Source organism: Indicator indicator, chromosome 9 (genome assembly GCF_027791375.1).
Source record: "Indicator indicator isolate 239-I01 chromosome 9, UM_Iind_1.1, whole genome shotgun sequence".
In the NCBI taxonomy this organism is placed as follows: Eukaryota; Metazoa; Chordata; class Aves; order Piciformes; family Indicatoridae; genus Indicator; species Indicator indicator.
In genome coordinates this window covers 37,200,890-37,219,534 of record NC_072018.1, presented here as the reverse complement: position 1 = coordinate 37,219,534, position 18,645 = coordinate 37,200,890, and the positions used below count along the sequence as shown (strand labels likewise).

Below are 18,645 nucleotides of genomic sequence, written 5' to 3'. Positions count from 1 at the left end.
TTGACTGGATTCTCCTTCTCCATCTCTCGCTTCTGCAACTCTGCGCGTTGGGCTCCACACTGCAGATTTCCACCTTCGCTTGTTCCCAACAAGACGACAGGAACCGTCTGTGAACAAAGCATATCTCTTTTCATCATCAGACAGATCACTGTAAGGAGGAGCTTCCTCAGCACGAGTTACTCTCTCCTCTGGAGGTTTTGCACAGCTTGTGCCTTCTGGCCAGTTTGTGATCACCTCCACCAAACCAGGCCTTTCGAGATTTCCCATTCGAGCTCTCTGTGTTATCAGAGCCATCCACTTAGACCAGGTAGCATCTGTTGCATGATGTGGTGAAGAACCTTTGCCTTTGAACATCCAATTCAGAACTGGCAATCTAGGAGCTAGAAGAAGTTGTGACTCAGTTCCGATCACTTCAGAAGCAGCTTTCACTCCTTCATAAGCAGCCAAAATCTCTTTCTCTGTTGGAGTGTAGTTTGCCTCTGAGCCTCTGTAGCCACGACCCCAGAAACCAAGAGGACGTCCTCGTGTCTCCCCTGGAGCTCTTTGCCATAAGCACCAGGTTGGACCATTGTCACTCGCGGCCGTGTACAGAATGTTCTTAATGTCTGGACCGGTTCGGACAGGTCCCAGACCCATCGCTTGGACTACCTCTCGCTTGATCTGGTCAAAGGCTGCTTGTTGCTCAGGACCCCATTGGAAACTGTTTCTCTTTTGAGTCACATCATAGAGAGGTTTCACAATCTGACTGTATCCAGGAATGTGCAGTCTCCAAAATCCCACTATGCCTAAGAAACGCAGAGTTTCTTTCTTGTTGATGGGATTTGCCATGGTGGAGACTCTGTTTATCACATCCATTGGGATGTGACGGCGACCATCTTGCCACCGCACTCCCAGAAACTGGATTTCTCTGGCAGGTCCTTTCACCTTGTCTCGCTTGATAGCGAAACCAGCTTGCAAGAGAATGTCAATGATTTTGTTACCTTTCTCGAAGACTTCTTCAGCAGTCTCACCCCAGACGATGATGTCATCGATGAACTGAATGTGTTCTGGAGCTCCACCTTTCTCCAAAGCATCATGGATCACTGCATGGCAGATGGTTGAACTGTGAATCCACCCCTGGGGCAAACGATTGAATGTGTACTGAATGCCTCTCCAGGTGAAAGCAAACTGAGGCCTGCATTCCTCTGCTATGGGAATAGAGAAGAAAGCATTAGCAATGTCTATGGTAGCATACCATTTGGCCTGCTTGGATTCCAGCTCATATTGGAGTTCCATCATGTCTGGTACAGCTGCACTCATGGGTGGAGTTACTTCATTCAAGGCACGGAAATCAACTGTCAGACGCCACTCTCCATTCTGCTTTCGCACAGGCCAGATTGGACTGTTGAAAGGTGAATGAGTTTTGCTGATGACCTTCTGACTCTCCAATTGACGAATCAAGTTTTGGATGGGCACCAAAGAGTCACGGTTGGTTCTGTATTGTCTGTGATGCACAGTTTGAGAAGCAACCGGCAGCTTTACATCCTCTATCTCATGTTGTCCCACAACTGCAGATTCATCTGAAAGCTCAGGTCTAATGGACAACTTCAATTTTCCTCCATCAATTTCTACAGTTGCTATTCCAAAAGCCCATTTGTAACCCTTAGGGTCTTTAAAACGCCCTTCTCTCAGAAAGTCAATTCCCAAAATACAAGGTGCATTAGGTCCTGTTACAATAGTATGTTTCTTCCACTGCTTCCCAGTTAAACTTATATCAACCTCTATCTTAAACAACTCTTGAGATCCACCAGTGACTCCTTGAATAGTTATAGATTCTCCCCCTTGATAATTTGATGGTATTATGGTGCACTGAGCTCCTGTGTCAACCAAGGCCCTGTACTTCTGAAATTTTGAAGTGCCAGGCCACTGGATGTACACATCCCAATAGATTCTGTTATCTCCATTATCCCTTACCTCCCCCTGGCGGAAGGCAGGGCACCCCTAATGGTGGGGATTACCTCCACATGTACAGCCGGCACAACGTCCAGCACCAGAATTAGGATCACTGTTGGAGCTATCAGAGTTGTTCTGGGAAACTGAGGAAGCGACAGCTACCTTCCTGGTATTGCTACCTCGGGATCTGCCCCTCTGCAGCTCTCGTAACCTCTTGAAAAGATCAGAAGTTGGTTGACCATCCCATCTGTTCATGTTCTCACCAAACTGATCACGCAGAGTTATCCAGATACTGCCACGTGATTGCCTCTGCTGTCTGTTTTGGTTTGACCTATTTTGGAATGGCCTCCTTGGAGCACGTCTGTTCCTAACAGCTGAAACTTGTATCCATCTGGAGGAAGAGGAATTAGAATCATCCCCCTTCATCAAGTTGGATATGGAGGTTTTAAGTTCCTCCTTCAGCTCTTTCATGCAATTCTTTATTTCTCCAGACAGAGTTTCAATGGCTGAAACCAAAGAAGTACGTGCAAGACTATCCTCCAATTGCCTCATTTGGTCAGTGAAATGGCCAACAGTAGGAGGTGCTCCACCATAATTTCTTGCCACAATCCTGCTTGCCAGAATAGTAGCATAATTAGGAGGAGCAAGCTTAATGAGCTTTTTGGCAAGGCCTGTTCCAACAGGAATTTCATCAGGATTCAGAGTCTTATGATCTCCATACATTACTTCTCTCACAGCAAACTCTCTCAGACGCTTGATTCCCTCAGCTATTGTGGTCCAAGGCTTAGGGTTCCATGGTAAATCATCTCTGCTGGGGTACCTCAGCGAGACTGCCAGTAGGAGGCGTGCCCACAGAGAAACTTTACCAATGCACTTGCCTAGATGCCTGTCTATGCCTGTATCCTTTGAGAGCATCCCCAACTGAGAGGCCGACTTGTCACCTACCACCAATGCTGGGGCTCCCATATCAAAACACCTGGCTAGCCAAGACAGGACTGGCTCATTATCTCCTCTGATGTAATCCTTCCTCACATGTCTAATTTCCTGTCTGGGTGCATTAGCTGACTGTATGTCATCCTCATCATCATCATCATCATCATCCTGAGGTCGCTGTCCCCATAATCCTATTTTAATCCTCCGTTGAATTTCTTTGAGTTCAGAGGCACTACCAGCAGTTGCTAATCTACCAGGGTCTACATCCTGACCTACATTTCCATCATCCATGTGGGGTCTCAAGAGGTCTACCAGAGTTTTAAGGCTAACCCTCTCTTCCTCATCAGAAGGATCTTTCTTAACAGAGGGACCCTGAGTAGAAGGACCCTCATCTCCATCTGCACCATCTCCTGCAGCATCTGCATCTCCTTTACGCTTTCTGGTTACAGTGGCCACCAAATTTACTGGCTTGGTTTTCACATTCACAGCAGAGTTGGAAGAGCAAGTAGCCTTATGTCTTTCTTGATACAGTGCTATCAGTAGCCATATGATTATTCCAAGAAGCAACAAAATTAAGATTAAGGCTAGTACAAGATATCTAAGGTACCACTGGTTCCAAAGACCCTCTGTAGTTGTAAGAGGAGTAACAAACTCATATGTGTCTGCTAGCAGATCCATAGTTGAGTTACCATAGCTTCTTAGCCCAATAAGACCATAACAGAATTCACCAACATTCAGTAACTTGTTCTTAACCCAAAGAAATGACTTATATGCCACATATCTCACAATCTTGTCTATCATGCAGGAAACGGCCCATCTGTAGACAATCACACTGATAACAGAGGAAATAAAATTACTCAAAATCCAAAACAGCTTCATTTTGCTTCCTAATCTGAGCAGAAATAAATCACAAGCAATCGAGCCCCGAGTTGGAGCGCCAAAAATAAAAAGTGTGTCGGTGTGAGCTGAAATTCCCCCCCCACCAACAATAACCAGGCTAGCTCAGTCTGGAAGCAAATGAAGGCTGTATTTACAAGCAGAGTCTAAAATCTACAATGAAATGCAATGAATATGTACAAATATACAAAATTCACAACATTCACAAATATATACAATCAACAGAAAAAGCACAATCGATCTCCCTTTGCTTCCCCCCAAGGGGACCCTGCCAAAGGGGGCCTCCCTCTCCCAGGAGCTTCCCCCCAGACCCCCCTGGACAGAGAAGCAGAGTTAGTTAAGCAGAAAGTTGTTAACTTAGCTGCCAAGGTCAGTGTGTTATCTTCAGCCAGAAGAGAAGAAGAAACAGCAGCCAGACAGCCCAGCAACTGCCCCCACTGCCGAACGCAGAATGTGCAGAGTGCCTACTTTGTTTTGGGTAATAGTTCTTAAACATTTCTATCTATCCAATGGAAGTGTTTAGAACAATCGTTATTTTGCTTTCTTACACCCAATAGTGACCTATTTACATTCTTTCACTTTCTCTGTTCTGAACTTTGCAAGGAAAAATTAAAAAGACAGTTTCAAACCATCACAGGGTTGGAAGGGACCTCTGGAGATCATCCAGTCCAACCCCCTGCCTGATCAGGGGCACCCAGGGCAGGGGCACACAGAACACATCCAGGTAGGGCTGGAAAGTCTTCAGAGAAGGAGACTCCGTAACCTCTCTGGGCAGCCTGCTCCAGGGCTCCAGCAGCCTCATACCAAAGAAGTTTCTCCTTATGCTGAGGTGGAACCTCCTGGGTTCCAGTTTGTGTCCCTTGCCCCTTGTCCTGTCCCAGGACACCATGAAACTGAGTGTGGGAGATCAGCTCAATAAATACCAATCTTTGAAGGATGGAAGTGGTTCTTCTTTCTGCAGTGATCCAAAGCAGGATCCCTCTGAAGTGCTGCTTTATCTGCTGGTACCTGGAGAGAGGCAGCTTTGCAGAGCAAGCTTTGCTGAGTACCTCCAGTAAAAGGAGGTTTTAAATAGCTGCTGCATCTGTTCAGAGCAGTCTCTGTACTGCTTAATATGCACTGAGGGGGCTCTCATTTGGGTCTGGATAAATCCATCAAGCTGCAGCTTTCTACTTTTTTACTTTGCTCTTTATTAAAATAAAACCTTGCTTCCCTTATGCTTTACTGTTGGCTGTGGGATGGCTTCTTGTTCCTGCCTTCAGACAAGAGAAGACTTTGAGGGTCCAGAGAAGGGCAGCCAAGCTGGGGAGGGCTCTGAAGACTTGGGGGCGCTAGATGACAGCCAGGTGAAGATGAGCCAGGGTGAACCCAGTGGGCTAAGAAGGCCACCAGCAGCCTGGCCTGGTGTGGGCAGCAGGAGTAGGGCAGGGATTGTTCTCCTGTGCTCAGCACTCCTGAGGGCACACTTTGAGCTGGGAGTGTTTAGTGTGGAGGAGGCTGAGGGGAGACCTCATTGCTCTCTACAGCTCCTGAGAGGAGGCTGCAGTGAGGTGAGGGTTGGGCTCTGCCCTCAGGTAATAGAAGGAGAGAAAATGGCCTGGAATGCGCCAGGGGAGGGTTAGGTTGGAGAGGAGGAACTATTTGCTGCAAGAGTGATCAAGGATTGGCACAGGCTGCCCAGGGAGGTGGTGGAGTCCCCATGCCTAGAGATGTTCCAGAAAGGTGTGGCCATGGCACTTGGGGCTATGGTTCAGTGGCCATGGTGGGGTTGGGTTGCTGGTTGACTGTATGAGCTTGGAGGTCTTTTCCAAGCCAACAATTATATGAAATTTTGAATATTTGAGGAAAAAGCCAAAAATATTCTCTCAATGTTGGAATTCAGCTTAAGTCATATCCAGAGTGTGGATTAATCCCACCCCCAGTTTTTGATGTGTGGCATAGTGACCTGAATGCTTAAGGTCTTCTTCTGTCAATGCCACTTTCTCCTTAGGAGGGAGGGGTTTGGGTTGGAAGGGACCTTGAAGCTCATCTAGTTCTAGCCCCCCTGCCATGGGCAGGGACACCTCCCACCAGCCCAGGGTGCTCAAGGCCTCATCCAGCCTGGCCTTGAACACCTTCATGGAGGAGGCATCTGCACCCTCCCAGGTTTATCGTGGAAGCAAAGACTCTGACAGGTTTTTTTCTGTTTCTGATTTCCAGAATAATTCTTCTGGGTGAGGAAAATCCAGCCCCAGGCTTAGAGTAGGGTGTCCAGAGCTTTATTTTTGGCTCTGTGTGCCTTTATTTGAGTCAAAGTAACTCCTGAAGTGCTTTCTGCTCTAACCTTTCATTATTATTTTATCTGAGGAGTCCAGGCACATGTGATTTTGGTGATGGCTCTTTGCCAAAAGATTATAATTTCCATAAATATTTCTTTCAAAGGCAGAGTTGAAGACATTGAGCTCAGGAGGCTCAAATAGAGACTTCAATCTGCACACCAGCAGCGGGCTTCTGAAGAGGGGCTTTGTTCAGGACATTCAAAACAGGGTTTGCTTTCAGGCTTAAGTAGAGCTGGCATTAAAATTCAGCTAATTTGTTTCATGTGATTCATCAGCTGGGTGTTTTATTTAAATCTATGTCACATTCTCCTTTTGGCTTCTTATTTTCTAGGTTGAAGTGTTGAAGTAGGCCACCGTTTAACTCTTCAGTCCCTGACTTCCAAAGTGACTTCAGATTTAGAGCAGAGCAGATTGAGATTGGATGTGAGGAACAGGTTCTGTCCCAGGAGGCTGCTGGAACACTGCAACAGGCTGCCCAGGGAGGTGGTTGAGGCTCCATCCTTGAAGATATTCAAGATCAGGCTGGAGAAGGCTGTGAGCAACCTGCTCTAGTAGAAGATGTCCCTGCTGAGTGCAGGGGGCTTGGACTGGCTGAGCTTTGGAGGTCCCTTCCAACCCAAACCATTCTGTGATTAATTTTCATTTCAAAAATTCATAGAATCACAGAATGGTAGCAGGGGTTGGAAGGGACCTCTGGAGATCATCCAGTCCAACTCCCCTCCCAGAGCAGGGGCACCCAGGGCAGGGCACACAGAACACATCCAGGTGAGGCTGGAAAGTCTCCAGAGAAGGAGACTCCACAACCTCTCTGGGAAGCCTGCTCCAGGCCTCCAGCAGCCTTCACACCAAAGAAGTTTCTCCTCATGTTGAGGTGGAACCTCCTGGGTTCCACTTTCTGTCCTGCCACAATTGCCTCTTGTCCTGTCACAGGACACCACTGAACAAAGCCTGGCCCCTTTCTGCCCCCCACCCCTCAGATATTGATAGACGTGGATCAGATCCCCTCTCAGCCTTCTCTTCTCCAGACTAAACAGCCCCAGGGCTCTCAGCCTTTTTTCCCAGGAGAGATGATCAGGCCTGTCTGTCATGCTTGTAGGTGTTTGTAGCAGTCTCTCACAGTGAACCCTTGTCTGGGATCCTCACAGTAAATAACTGAGCTGTGCATGAGTGGGTTTGGGCTATTTTACAGTTCTGATGTTTAGATAAAAACATTTCCTGTCAGTTTAGTCATAGTTTTGTAGAGGGCAAAATAGAAGAACCTGAGGTAGGTAGCTCAATATGAGTGAAAGTGTGCAATTCTCAGATCATAGACTCATGGAATCATTAAGATTGGAAAAGGCCTCTGAGAGCAACATCAGCCCAACCCCACCATGGCCACCAAATCGTGGCCCCAGGTGCCATGGCCACACCTTGCTGAACATCTCCAGGCATGGGGACTCCAGCATGGGGACTCCCTGGGCAGCCTGTGCCAATCCCTGATCACTCTTGCACCAAAGACATTTTTCCTCCTCTCCAACCTGAACCCTTCCCTGACACATTTCAGGCTGTTTCCTCTCCTATCACCTGAGACTAGGGAGCAAAGCCCAGTCCCCATCTGCCTCTAACCTCCTGTAGAGAGCTGTAGAGAGCAATGAGGTCTCCCTTAGCCTCCTCTTCTCCACCCCAAAGCCCCCCAGCTTCCTCAGCTGCTCCTCCCCAGCCCTCTTCTCCAGACCCTTCCCCAGCTTTGTTGCCCTCCTCTGGACCTGCTGCTGCCCCTCAGTGGAGTAAGGAGCCCAAAACTGAACCCAACACTCAAGGTGTGCCCTCAGGACTGCTGATCACAGGAGGACAATCCCTGCCCTAAAGTGCTTGTGTTGGTTTTCTTCCTTTTGACCACTGACTCCTTGCTGTGAGGACTTTTCTCTCCTCTTGGATTTCTGTAGCCACCCTTTGGAGAATACACTGTTCCCATTCCTTGAAACTGGTCTTCTCCTGGGTGTCAAGGTTCTCTTCAGGCTGGAGCCTGTGAAGCCTCCTTAGAAGCAGCCATCCTGCTGCCATGCAGTTGACTGCTCACAATGAGTTATGGGAGTAGGGCCTTGGGCAAAAGAGTCTCCACTTGCTTTGCTGCTTTAGCTCTGTTCCATCTTCCTTTCCTGTGAATAAATTTCTTTGTAGATGCTGCTTCTGGCAGCAGAGCATCATAGCAGTGTCCTCAGGCTGGGAGGTCCATGGTCCATTCAGGTGTTTCTTGGTGAAATTGACAGCACTTAGTTTGTTCTGCTTTTAGTGTGGGGTGAAACTACCCTAAAAGATGAGATTGAAGGATTAACAGACACTTAAAAATGCATTTTAATGTTAAAAAAAAAAACTACTTTAGTGTAAAAGAGCTACCCAGTCTTCCAAGGCCAGCACTGCTCCTCAACTCTTCTGTTTCTCCTAACATTAAGTGCTAAATCCCCTGTGTAAATCTGCCACTCTTGTCTCTTCACTAATCCCATGCTACATAAAGTTCTATTTATTCTGGAGGATCTGAAAATAAAAATAAAAGATCATTGCTGTTCCAAAGCTAACAAATTGTGAAATGAGCTGATCTGGCTGGGAGGTTCTGCTGCAGGGAAAATGTCACTCAGGCACAGCCAGACTGGGGGAGTTAGAACTGTCACGGAATCACAGAATGGCTTGGGTTGGAGGGGACCTTAAAGGTCATCCAGTTCCAATCCCCAGCCATGGGCAGGGACACCTCTCAGCTACACTCAGCTGCTCAAGGCCTCATCCAGCCTGGCCTTGAACACCTCCAGGAAGGAGGCAGCCACAGCCTCCCTGGGCAACCTGTTCCAGTGTCCCCCCACCCTCACTGACAAGAATTTCTTCCTCATCTCCAGTTTGCAGTCTCCATCTCCCCTCTCCCAGCTCAAAGCCATTGTCTCTCATCCTGTCACTCCCAACCCTTGTTGCAAGTACCTCCCCAGCTCTCCTGGAGCCCCTTCAGGTACTTGAAGGTTGCTCTAAGGTCTCTCTTGGGCCTGCTTTGGGTTTGGTGTCACTGCTCTGTCGATTCCTGCCCTGATCTTAGTCTTCTGCAGGGCTTTGAGCTTTTCCAGAACCGTGCCATTAGGTTTTGCACATCAGGAATGCTAACTCAGGCCTTCTGCTCAGGGCAGATCTGTATGGGCTCCCTCCTTTGCCTGCAGAACGAGGGAAAGGCTGCCAGGGCTTCAGCCTAGAACACCCCAAATGGAAGTCTGTACACACTGTGGTTTCTGAACTAACTCTTCTGTTCCCTCCCCAGAATTTCCAAGAACATTCCCACCACTAAAGATGTGGAGCCCCTGCTTGAAATCGATGGAGACATCCGGAACTTTGAGGTGTTCCTGTCCTCACGAACCCCTGTGCTGGTTGCCAGGGACGTCAGAACCTTCCTGCCCTGCACTGTCAACCTGGACCCCAAGCTGCGGGAAATCATTGCAGGTGAGTGCTCTCCAGCTGGGGCAGCTCTGCACGTTACCTAGGTCTGGATCAGAGTACCAACATTAGAGGTTGGAAGGGATCTCCAGAGATCATCCAGTCCAACCCCCTGCCAAAGCAGGATCACCCAGGGGAGTCCACACAGGAATGCATCCAGGTGGGTTTGGAGAGCTTCCAGAGGATGGAACAGCCTCTCTGGATAGCCTGCTCCAGGGCTCCAGCAGCCTCACTGTAAAGAAGTTTCTCCTCATGTTGAGCTGAAACCTTCTATGTTCAAGCCTGAACCTGTTGTTTCTTATTAGTGCACACCACCAAAAAGAGCCTTGCCCCCCATCCCTCAGCTATTGATAGACATTGATCAGATCCCCTCTCAGCCTTCTCTCCTCCAGACTAAACAGCCCCAGGGCTCTCAGTCTCTCTTCAAGTCCCCTAATCATCCTTGTGGTTCACATGTTCCACAGAATCAGGAATGGATCATCGAGTCCAGACCTTCAGAGTCCTGGAATCCTGGAATGGCTCAGGTTGGAAGGGACTCAGGGCTCATCAGCCTGGGAAAGAGAAGGCTTCAAGGAGACCTAATAATGACCTTCCAGTAGCTGGAGGGGGCCTGCACAAAGGATGGAGAGGGACTGTGCACAAGGGCCTGCAGTGACAGGATGAGGAGCAATGGCTTCAAACTAGAGAAGAGGAGATGTAGATTAGGAAGAAGTTCTTTACCATGGGTTAGTGGAACCCTGCAGCAGGTTGCCCAGGGAGGTGATTGAGGCCCATCCCTGGAGACGTTCAAGGTGTGAGGCTCAAGAGGGCTCTGGACAACCTGATCTAGTGGAGGATGTCCCTGCTGACTGCAGGGGGTGGACTGGCTGAGCTTTGGAGGTCCCTTCCAACCCAGACCACTCTATGATTCTGTGATCTACTCCAACATCCCCACCATGGGCAGGGGCACCTCTCAGCTAGACTCAGCTGCTCAAGGCCTCATCCAGCCTGGCCTTCAACACCCCCAGGCAGGAGGCAGCCACAGCCATAGAATAACACTGGGGAGTTGACTGGGCAGTAGTATGCAGAGTATTAATGGTTGAACTCCATCTGATGGTTTCTGTGATTCTGTTGATGAGCTGTGGTTGGAGTTGAACACCCAGAAATGGACTGTAAGGAACTGGCAAAAAAAGATCAAATTTTTCCAGGTATTTCAAGCCAGATCCCTCTTGATTTTTCAGATGTTCGTGCTGCAAGAGACCAGATGAATATTGGAGGCCTTCCTTACCCCACACTGCCTTTACATGAGGCACCTGCTAGAGCAACATCCCTGTTCAGCCAACCTTCCTCAGCCTGCTCTTCTACAACCTCTTTCAATGGACCTTTCAACAGTGGAGTCCTGTCCCCACAGCCTCACAGCAGTTACTACAGTGGTATGACAGGACCTCAGCACCCCTTCTACAATCGGGTAAATGATCCAGAGCCAAACCTCATCCTTCTGCCCTAGCCTGGGATGTTGCTGATGTCATCTGCACAGGGCTAGAAGAGCCATGCAGGTTTTGTTTAGGGGTGGAGAAAAGTCTGAAAGTGTCATTTAGAGAGGGAGAAGAGGTCTGAAAGTTTTATTTAGAGATGGAGAAGAGGTCTGAAAGTTTTATTTAGGAGTGGAGTAAAATCTAAAAGTTTGCTAAGGAATTGAGAAAAAAACTGAATATGTTTTATTTAGGAATGGAGAAAGGACTGAAAGCTTATTTAGGGATGGAAAAAGTTCTATAAGTTCTGTTTAGGGATGCAAAAAATTTTCAGTTAGGGATACAAAAAGGGCTAAAAGTTTTAGGTAGGGATGGAAAAAAGGTTAAAAAAGGCTAAAATTTCATTTAGGAATGGAGAAAGGTTTCACTTAGGGATGCAAAAAAAGGCAAAAGTTTTATTTAGGGATGGAGAAAACTCTGAAAGTGTCATTTAGTGATCGAGAAGAGTTCTAATAGTTTTATTTAGGAGTGGAATAAAGTCTGAAAGTTTGTTAAGGAATGGAGAAAAAACTTAATGTGTTTTATTTAGGGGTGGAGAAAAGGCTGAAAGCTTATTTAGGGATGGAAAAAGGTCTAAAAGTTCTGTTTAGGAATGCAAAAAAGGCTGAAAGTTTTGTTTAGGGGTGGAGAAAAGGCTAAGAGCTGGTAAATGTCACAGCAATGCTCAGTCACTGTGCTCTGGAGGAGAAACCTGATGAGTTGCATCAGAAAAACAAATTACAGAGAGGGAAAAGGAGGGAAACATTTTGACACCCTGCTCAATTTTTAGGCTATTGCAGAGGTTTAATTTTTGTGCTTGAAGTGTGCCTGGTGGTTCACCAAGCTGTTCCCAGGCAGCAGGAGGGATCATGCCTTTCCCTGGGTGACTTTGGTTAAAAGCCAAAGAAGCAGCAGTGCTGAGCTCCATCCCAAGAACACATCTGCCTGCCCTTGTGTCTCTTGGCAGAATGATTCTGGGACCTCTTCCCTAAACCTGTGTGGCACTAGTTGAAAGAAATTCAGATCAGCTGCAATTAAAACACATTGGTGGGCCTCAGAAACTATCACCCTTGAAAACTGAATGAATTGCTGTAGGGTCAGATTGAGTCTAAATTACTTTTGTGTGGTGGGTTTTTAAACTTGCTTTCCCCCTTTTTCTTATTTCCTGCAGTAGTAAGAGGAAAAGAAGTAGAAAGCTGTCAGAAGTCACAGCTTACTTCTGCCTCTACTTTGAAGTAGATTTGGCCATAGGTAGATGTTTAACCTAGGAGGCCACAAAGAAAATGGAGTTACTCCTAACCCAGTGTTTGTTAGCCAAGGCAGAAAAAAAGGTAGATGTGGCACAAAACTTTGTCAGTGATCTGTTGCAAAATTCTTCTGCTCTCTCCTCAGCACAGTGCCAATGAATTCTTTTAGTTAAAGCAACTTCAGATCAGAGACACTTTGAAGTGGTCCAGCACTGCTGCCTGCATCTTCACCGTGGTGCTAGCTCAGCTTTGTTAGAGCAGATGTTGAACTGCAGCTCTGCTTCTGTGTTGCTGCACATGACAAGGTTTAAAGTATGGGCTGATACAGTTTCAATTTGGATGGGTTTTGGCTCCTGTAAGCCTTACCAAAGCAGTTTTGGATGAGTCAGGAGCTGTTCTTGTTTTATTTGTCTCAAGTGCATTCCCAGGCTGTGGTTCTGTGAAAGTCTGGGCATTGTCTCTCCTGCTTGCTCACAGCAGCACAAACCTCCCTCCCACATTTGGACAAGGGTTACACTGCACACTGTGGCACCTGGGGAGGTGAAACAGCAGAACTTTTGGTGCTGATTGTGTGAAAGAGGCTACCAGAGCTACCTCCAGCAGTTAAGGATGTGGAACCATTTCTGTTTTCCAGAAGTGACTCAAAATTGGATCTTTTGCCATCAAAGTAATTGATGTACAGAGGAATTCATAGATGCATAGAGCAGTTTGGGTTGGAAGGGACCTTGAAGGTCCTCTAGTTCCAACCCCCTGCCATGGGCAGGGACTTCAGGACCTCAGGAATGAAGCTTTTATTTTCCAAGTCAATTTGCAGCTGCTTCTGAATGTGGTTTCTTCAGTCCTTCTAGACAAATCCAAAGTGGAATGCTTCAGTGAATGTTGCTCCTCCATCCCATTGGCCATCAAGCCATGAAATGATGCACTCTGTGCTCAGGTTGGTGCAGCAGCTACCAAGAATCTTGTCTTGTGCAGAAACACAAAGTAGGATGTTGCTAAGTAGCTGGGGTAATGCAGTTTCTTAGGTGAAGAAACATCAGAATTCTGGACCCCAGCCATTGTTTGGGTGCTTTAAGACCTGCGTAATGAATTGCAGGCAGCAAGCACTTTAATTCTACTCTCCTCAAGCCTCTAAGCTCTGCTGCTTTCTGTTCCATTGCCTTAAGAGAGAACTGACAAGGAGAGGAAAAACCTTTGTTTCAAAACCTAACTGAAATCCACAGCTAGGTCAGGACAAAGTGTTCACAAGGCAGGCTGGGAGGCTGGGAGCTCAGAACTGCACCCTTGGGCACACACTCGCAGAGGTCTGCTTCATGCTAGTGGGCAGCAGGTGAAATTCTGTGTGTTGCTGCAGCTCCTTTTAATCTTGGAGCTCTGCTGGAGGTGTCCTTGGAATTTTGAGTTCTCTGTCTTCTAGAAAGGACTTAATTAAAAGCCTGAGCTCTCATTTATTGAGAGACTCATTTGTTGATAGAATCCATGAATAAATTTGCACACCTTGACACTGAGATTTGGGAAACTTGCACAGTGCCTTTTTTTTTTAATTAGTCAAGAAGGTTAAAAAGGAGCCTGGTTATAAAACCTGTGATTTGGCTCTCAACTCTGCACCCCTCACTCCAGAGCTTTGGACTGAATTCTGATCCATGCAAAGAAAAAAGAGAGCTCAGAGTCATTTTTCACTTGATTAAACCCAACTTAGAGGATGTGTTTTGTTGCAATAAGTTTTATTTTATAAACAGGAACCTGGGTATCGAAATTGGGGTTGCAGTTAACTGGGAGGGGTGGGGGGGAGAAAACCCAAAGGATTTCTGTTTTTCAAAGCTGTTTCTGTTGTCTTTTGGTAATGAACATTGGCCACGGCCATAGTGTTTGTATTGAGCAACCTGCATCGGCATCTTTCCCTCAAAACAAAGCTCAGCCATTGGCTGCTCTCAAAATCTCTCCTCTGACTGATGAGAGCTGCTCTTTGTCGAAGCCTTCAGGTTGGTTTCCACAAATGTGGGGAGTCATAGTGATGCCATCATGCATCATCTGGTTCCTTCTGCTGCAGTTGTCTTCACTCCCATGAATCACCGTGACTTTCACCATCTAATTTGGGGGTTTAGCAGGTCTGAGAGACTGAAATCCTCAGAATTACCCTCAAAGAATCCTTCTGTAGTGCTCTAACAGACGTTGGAGTGTAGCTACCACACCCACTCCATCTCTGTTCCTGCAGCATGCCCTGCCAGAGCACCTCCTGGTGCTGCAGGACTTGCAGGGCTGAATTCTGCTCAATGCAAAAGAGTAAAGAGAGCTCCCACAAACTGCTGGGTTTCACTTGATTAAACTCAATGAAGAGGATGTGTTGTGTTGCTCTAAGTTTTATTTGGTTCTTACATTTTGATTTGTGTAATTGTTTGTCCCTTTTTTTTTTGTTGTTGTCACTTTTGTTTGTTTGTTTGTTTTTCCCATAGCCATTCTTTGCCCCATACCTTTACATGCCAAGGTACTACCCTGGCACTTCTCATCTCATCTCACGTCCACCACTAAAATCGAGTTTGTGCAGAGATCAGAGCAATGGCCTAGTAAGTATTTGGAAGGGTAATTCAAATGCTAACCTGGGCAATGAGTAGAGTGAGTGATGGGAATGAAGGTTGTTAATGCTGCTCCACTCCTTGAGACAAGTGCAAGCTCTGTAGCACAAAGACTTGCAGCAAAGGTCTTGCTAGCATGCAACAGAAAATGTATTTTGTTTAACATCAGAAATCACTGAGAGAGGAAAACCAATTCTGACATCCAACTCTCAAGATGAGGGGAGCAACCTGGTCTAGTGGAATGGCATCATTCAGGTTGCTCAGGGAGGTTGTGGATGTCCCCTCCCTGGAGGTGTTCAAGGCTAGCCTGGATGAGGCCTTGAGCAACCTGGGCTGGTGGGAGGTGTCCCTGCCCATGGCAAGGGTTCGGAACTGGATGATCTTTGAGGTCCCTCCCAAGCCAACCCATTCCATGAATCTGTGACCTGCAATGCTGACAGGAAAATACTGTCAGGAAAATTCACAGATTGCACTGGGTTGGAAGGGACACTCCAAGGTCATTTTGTCCAACCCCCCTGCTGCAAGCAGGGACAGTGAAGAAGCGGGTGCAGTGAAGAAGTGGGTGCAGTGGAATATTGTAAGAAAATAAAAAGTGCTCCTTCCAAATTTCTATTCCCATTGTAGAAGCTAAGATCTTTTCATCTCATAGAGAACAGGAGACATTGGAAAGCCAAAGTTCAGACTCAGAAGGTGTGTTTTAAATATGTGAAACAAAATACATTTCATCTGAAGTATGCCTGAGTTGCAGCTTGGTTCTGTGCTGTTTCAGAATTTATAATAATTCCATTTGAACTGAAATAATTCAACTTTGATTTACCCATTGGAAAGGGAAATTGAGCAGACTGCTCTGGCTTCCTGTAGGATAACAAAATTGCTGTTTGACAGTATGTGTTTGACTGACAGCTGGCTGCTTAAACAGAGCTGAGAAACTCAGGCAGGCCACAAAAGTCAAAGCCTGAGCTGTCAATCAGTTCATTTGGAGGTTATTGATCCAAGGAGCAAAGCTATTGAAAGCTGCTGAAGTCTTTAATCACTTTCTTTAATTGCTTCAGGAAAAGAACTGTGATGCTGTTGAATGTTGTATTAATTGCCTTAATTAACTGCTATTAATTACCACTTCCTTCTCATTCACTGTTTGCTTCATTTTATTTATTTTATTTATTTTTTTAAATCACTTTACCCAAACCATAATATTTTGTTGTTGTTAGGATGTTATCAAGGAGGATGCTGCTGAGGGGCTTCCTTCACCCACAGAGCCCTCAATGGTAAACCAGTAGCCATGTGGTGTGGAAATGTTAGCATCTCATTGCTTCCCCAGCAGTCCTGAGGCTGCATTAATCATAACTGCAGTTCACTAACTCTGCATCAGTGGCTTTGGTGGGCAAATAGAGTAGCTGAACACTAATGTAGTTCCTGAATGAACAGGAGAGCTAATATTTCACTTCTAAGATGTATTTTATTCTTCCCCCCCTTCCCTGTAGTTTCCCCCTTGTAGCTGTGGTGAGCTTGCAGTACAAAGAGTGTTTGTGGTAGCTCAGTCAAGTGAGGAATGACAGCTGGTCAGCACTCAGGTTTAGACTGAAGTTACTCTGCTTCTGCTGCTTGAGTCAGCTCTCACCTGGGCCAGGCTTCTTCAGTGGGTGACATGAAGCTGTTGCAGTTAACACAGCAGAGAGCAGCTGCTGATAGAAATAAAAAAAACAAAAGAGAGATGTATAATTGTGTTGGAAATTGCTGCTCCTAAGCTGGTTGCTGAGTCAGAATGCTGACATCTGCCTTCTCCATGACTTTTGGTGTCTTGTCATCAGTATTCACACAAAGATGTCTTCTCTGTGGGTGTTTTAGCTGACATTGGAAATTCATAGATTCACAGAATGGGTTGGCTTGGAAGGGACCTCAAAGCTCATCCAGTTCCAACCCCCTGCCATGGGCAGGGATACCTCCCACCAGCACAGGTTGCTCAAGGCCTCATCCAGCCCTGGGCAGCCTGTTGCAGTGTGTCGCCCCACACTGATGTGCTGGAACCCCATGGCTTATTCCCAGGTTAATGTGGCTCTCATCATTCTCTTAGTGCTTGCTGCCAGCCAGCATTGGCAGCAGTTGGAATTGGATCTCAGTTATTTTTTCACTCCTAGTCAACCATTGCAAAAATGTCTTTCCACTGCTGTGCCATGGAAAGAAAACTCCCTCAGATTCTAGAACTGTGGCTAACTGCACATGACCCTCCATGAGCACCCACCTGTGGTGAGCAACCCCATGGGAAATGTTCCCTCCAGTTCTCTCTTCCAGCTCTGCCCTTAGTGAGGGGATGACTTTGGGGTAAGTTGTTCTGGTAGGAGATGTTTGGAGCTGCCTTTTCCCTGTGATTGCTTCCTGATCTCAGTATCCCATGCTCTTCCCAGTCCCTTGCAGCTTGTCAGTGCAAGGAGGAAAAGTGAAGGCTTTGAAGAGTGATGGCTGAAGGATGTGTGGATCTGTGAGTGTGGGAAGGAACTAAGGACTGGAGAAGTGGGGTTTAGTCTCAGTGCAGAGTAGTGAATCACCTGGAGCTGGCTGTTCTCCTGCTTCTGCTCCAAGTGTGTCTTAAGCACACAGAGGGTACAGTTTCACAGAGCCACAGAATGGTAGGGGTTGGAAGGGACCTCTGAAGATCATTGAGTCCAACCCCCCTGCCCAAGCAGGGTCACCTAGGACAAGTCACACAGGAACACAGCCAGGCAGGTTTCAAGCAGCAGTGTAAGACTCATGTGAGTTGTGTGTTGGCTGCAGATAAGGAAATACAGGAGATGAGAAAGGAAACAGAAGCTGTTTGAAATAACTGTAGTGGAGGAGTTTATTAGGATTCTGCATCCCCATCCCTGGAGGTGCTTCAAGGAGGCAGAGATCTGGTGCCTGTTCCAGTGTCTCACCACCCTCAATATAAAGAATTTCTTCCTAATCTCCAGCCTCAACCTGCCCCCTTCCAGCTGGCTCAAGCTGTAGCTGACTGTTCTTTCCTGACTGGAGCAAAGGCAGATGCCAGGCTGGTGAGTTTGCCAGCACCACCTTGCAGTTGCATCACCATGAAGGTGCATTGCAGATTCTGGGTTATCAGCTTCAATCACTAATGAGAACAGGTTTGGCTTAAGATGTCAACATCTGCACATCTGAGAGGGAGGAAAACATCCATTCCTTCTGAATCTTTACTCCACAGGTGGTTATTTCTGACAGGAGCTGCAAAGTGCTCTCCTGAAGAGCTCAGCACTGGGTTGCAGCATTACCATTACTGTCCTTAGCATCCCCTCTGTGTCAGAAATCAAGCCAGCAGCAGCAGGGGTTAGCTGCCAGAGACTTCATGGTGTGCTTCTCTTTGCACTGTTCATTTTCATTGATTGACAGAATGGCTTGGGTTGGGAGGGACCTTAGACACCATCCAGCTCCAACCCCCTGACATGGGCAGGGACACCTTCCACCAGCCCAGGTTGCTCAAGGCCTCATCCAGCCTGGCCTTCAACACCTCCCTGGGCAGCCTCCAGTGTCTCCCCACCCTCACTGTCAAGAATTTCTTCCTAATCTTCAGTTACAATCTGCCCTCCCCAAGCTCCAGTTTAGACTCAGTAGGATGCAGTTTGTTGCAGGATAATGACTTCACCTAAATGTTTTGTGCTGCGCTGAGTATCTCACACCTTAAGATGTGGGTGAGAACTGGCATGGCTCAAGAGCATGTGGGGTAGATAATCCTAGAGAGCTCTTTACAGAGCTGCAAGTTCAGAGGTATGAGCATGAATGGTGATGTGTGGCATGGGAGTTTTCTTCTGTGGCTTTTATGTAG

At 47.0% G+C, this 18,645-nt stretch overlaps 1 protein-coding gene across 5 annotated transcripts in view; it reads left to right on the top strand.

Annotated features, from left to right (window-relative positions):
* KIDINS220 (kinase D interacting substrate 220) overlaps positions 1–18,645 on the top strand; it is a 61,844-nt gene that overhangs the window by 35,660 nt on the left and 7,539 nt on the right. For 2 of the 5 annotated variants that reach the window (XM_054383349.1, XM_054383348.1), the window contains exons 22-25: positions 9,355–9,533; positions 10,748–10,974; positions 14,715–14,825; positions 16,043–16,099. In XM_054383349.1, the coding sequence (XP_054239324.1) occupies positions 9,355–9,533; positions 10,748–10,974; positions 14,715–14,825; positions 16,043–16,099 (574 nt within the window). Of the gene's footprint in view, positions 1–9,354; positions 9,534–10,747; positions 10,975–14,714; positions 14,830–16,042; positions 16,100–18,645 lie in introns of all 5 variants that reach the window. The other 3 variants (XM_054383350.1, XM_054383351.1, XM_054383352.1) reach the window with 3 other exon arrangements.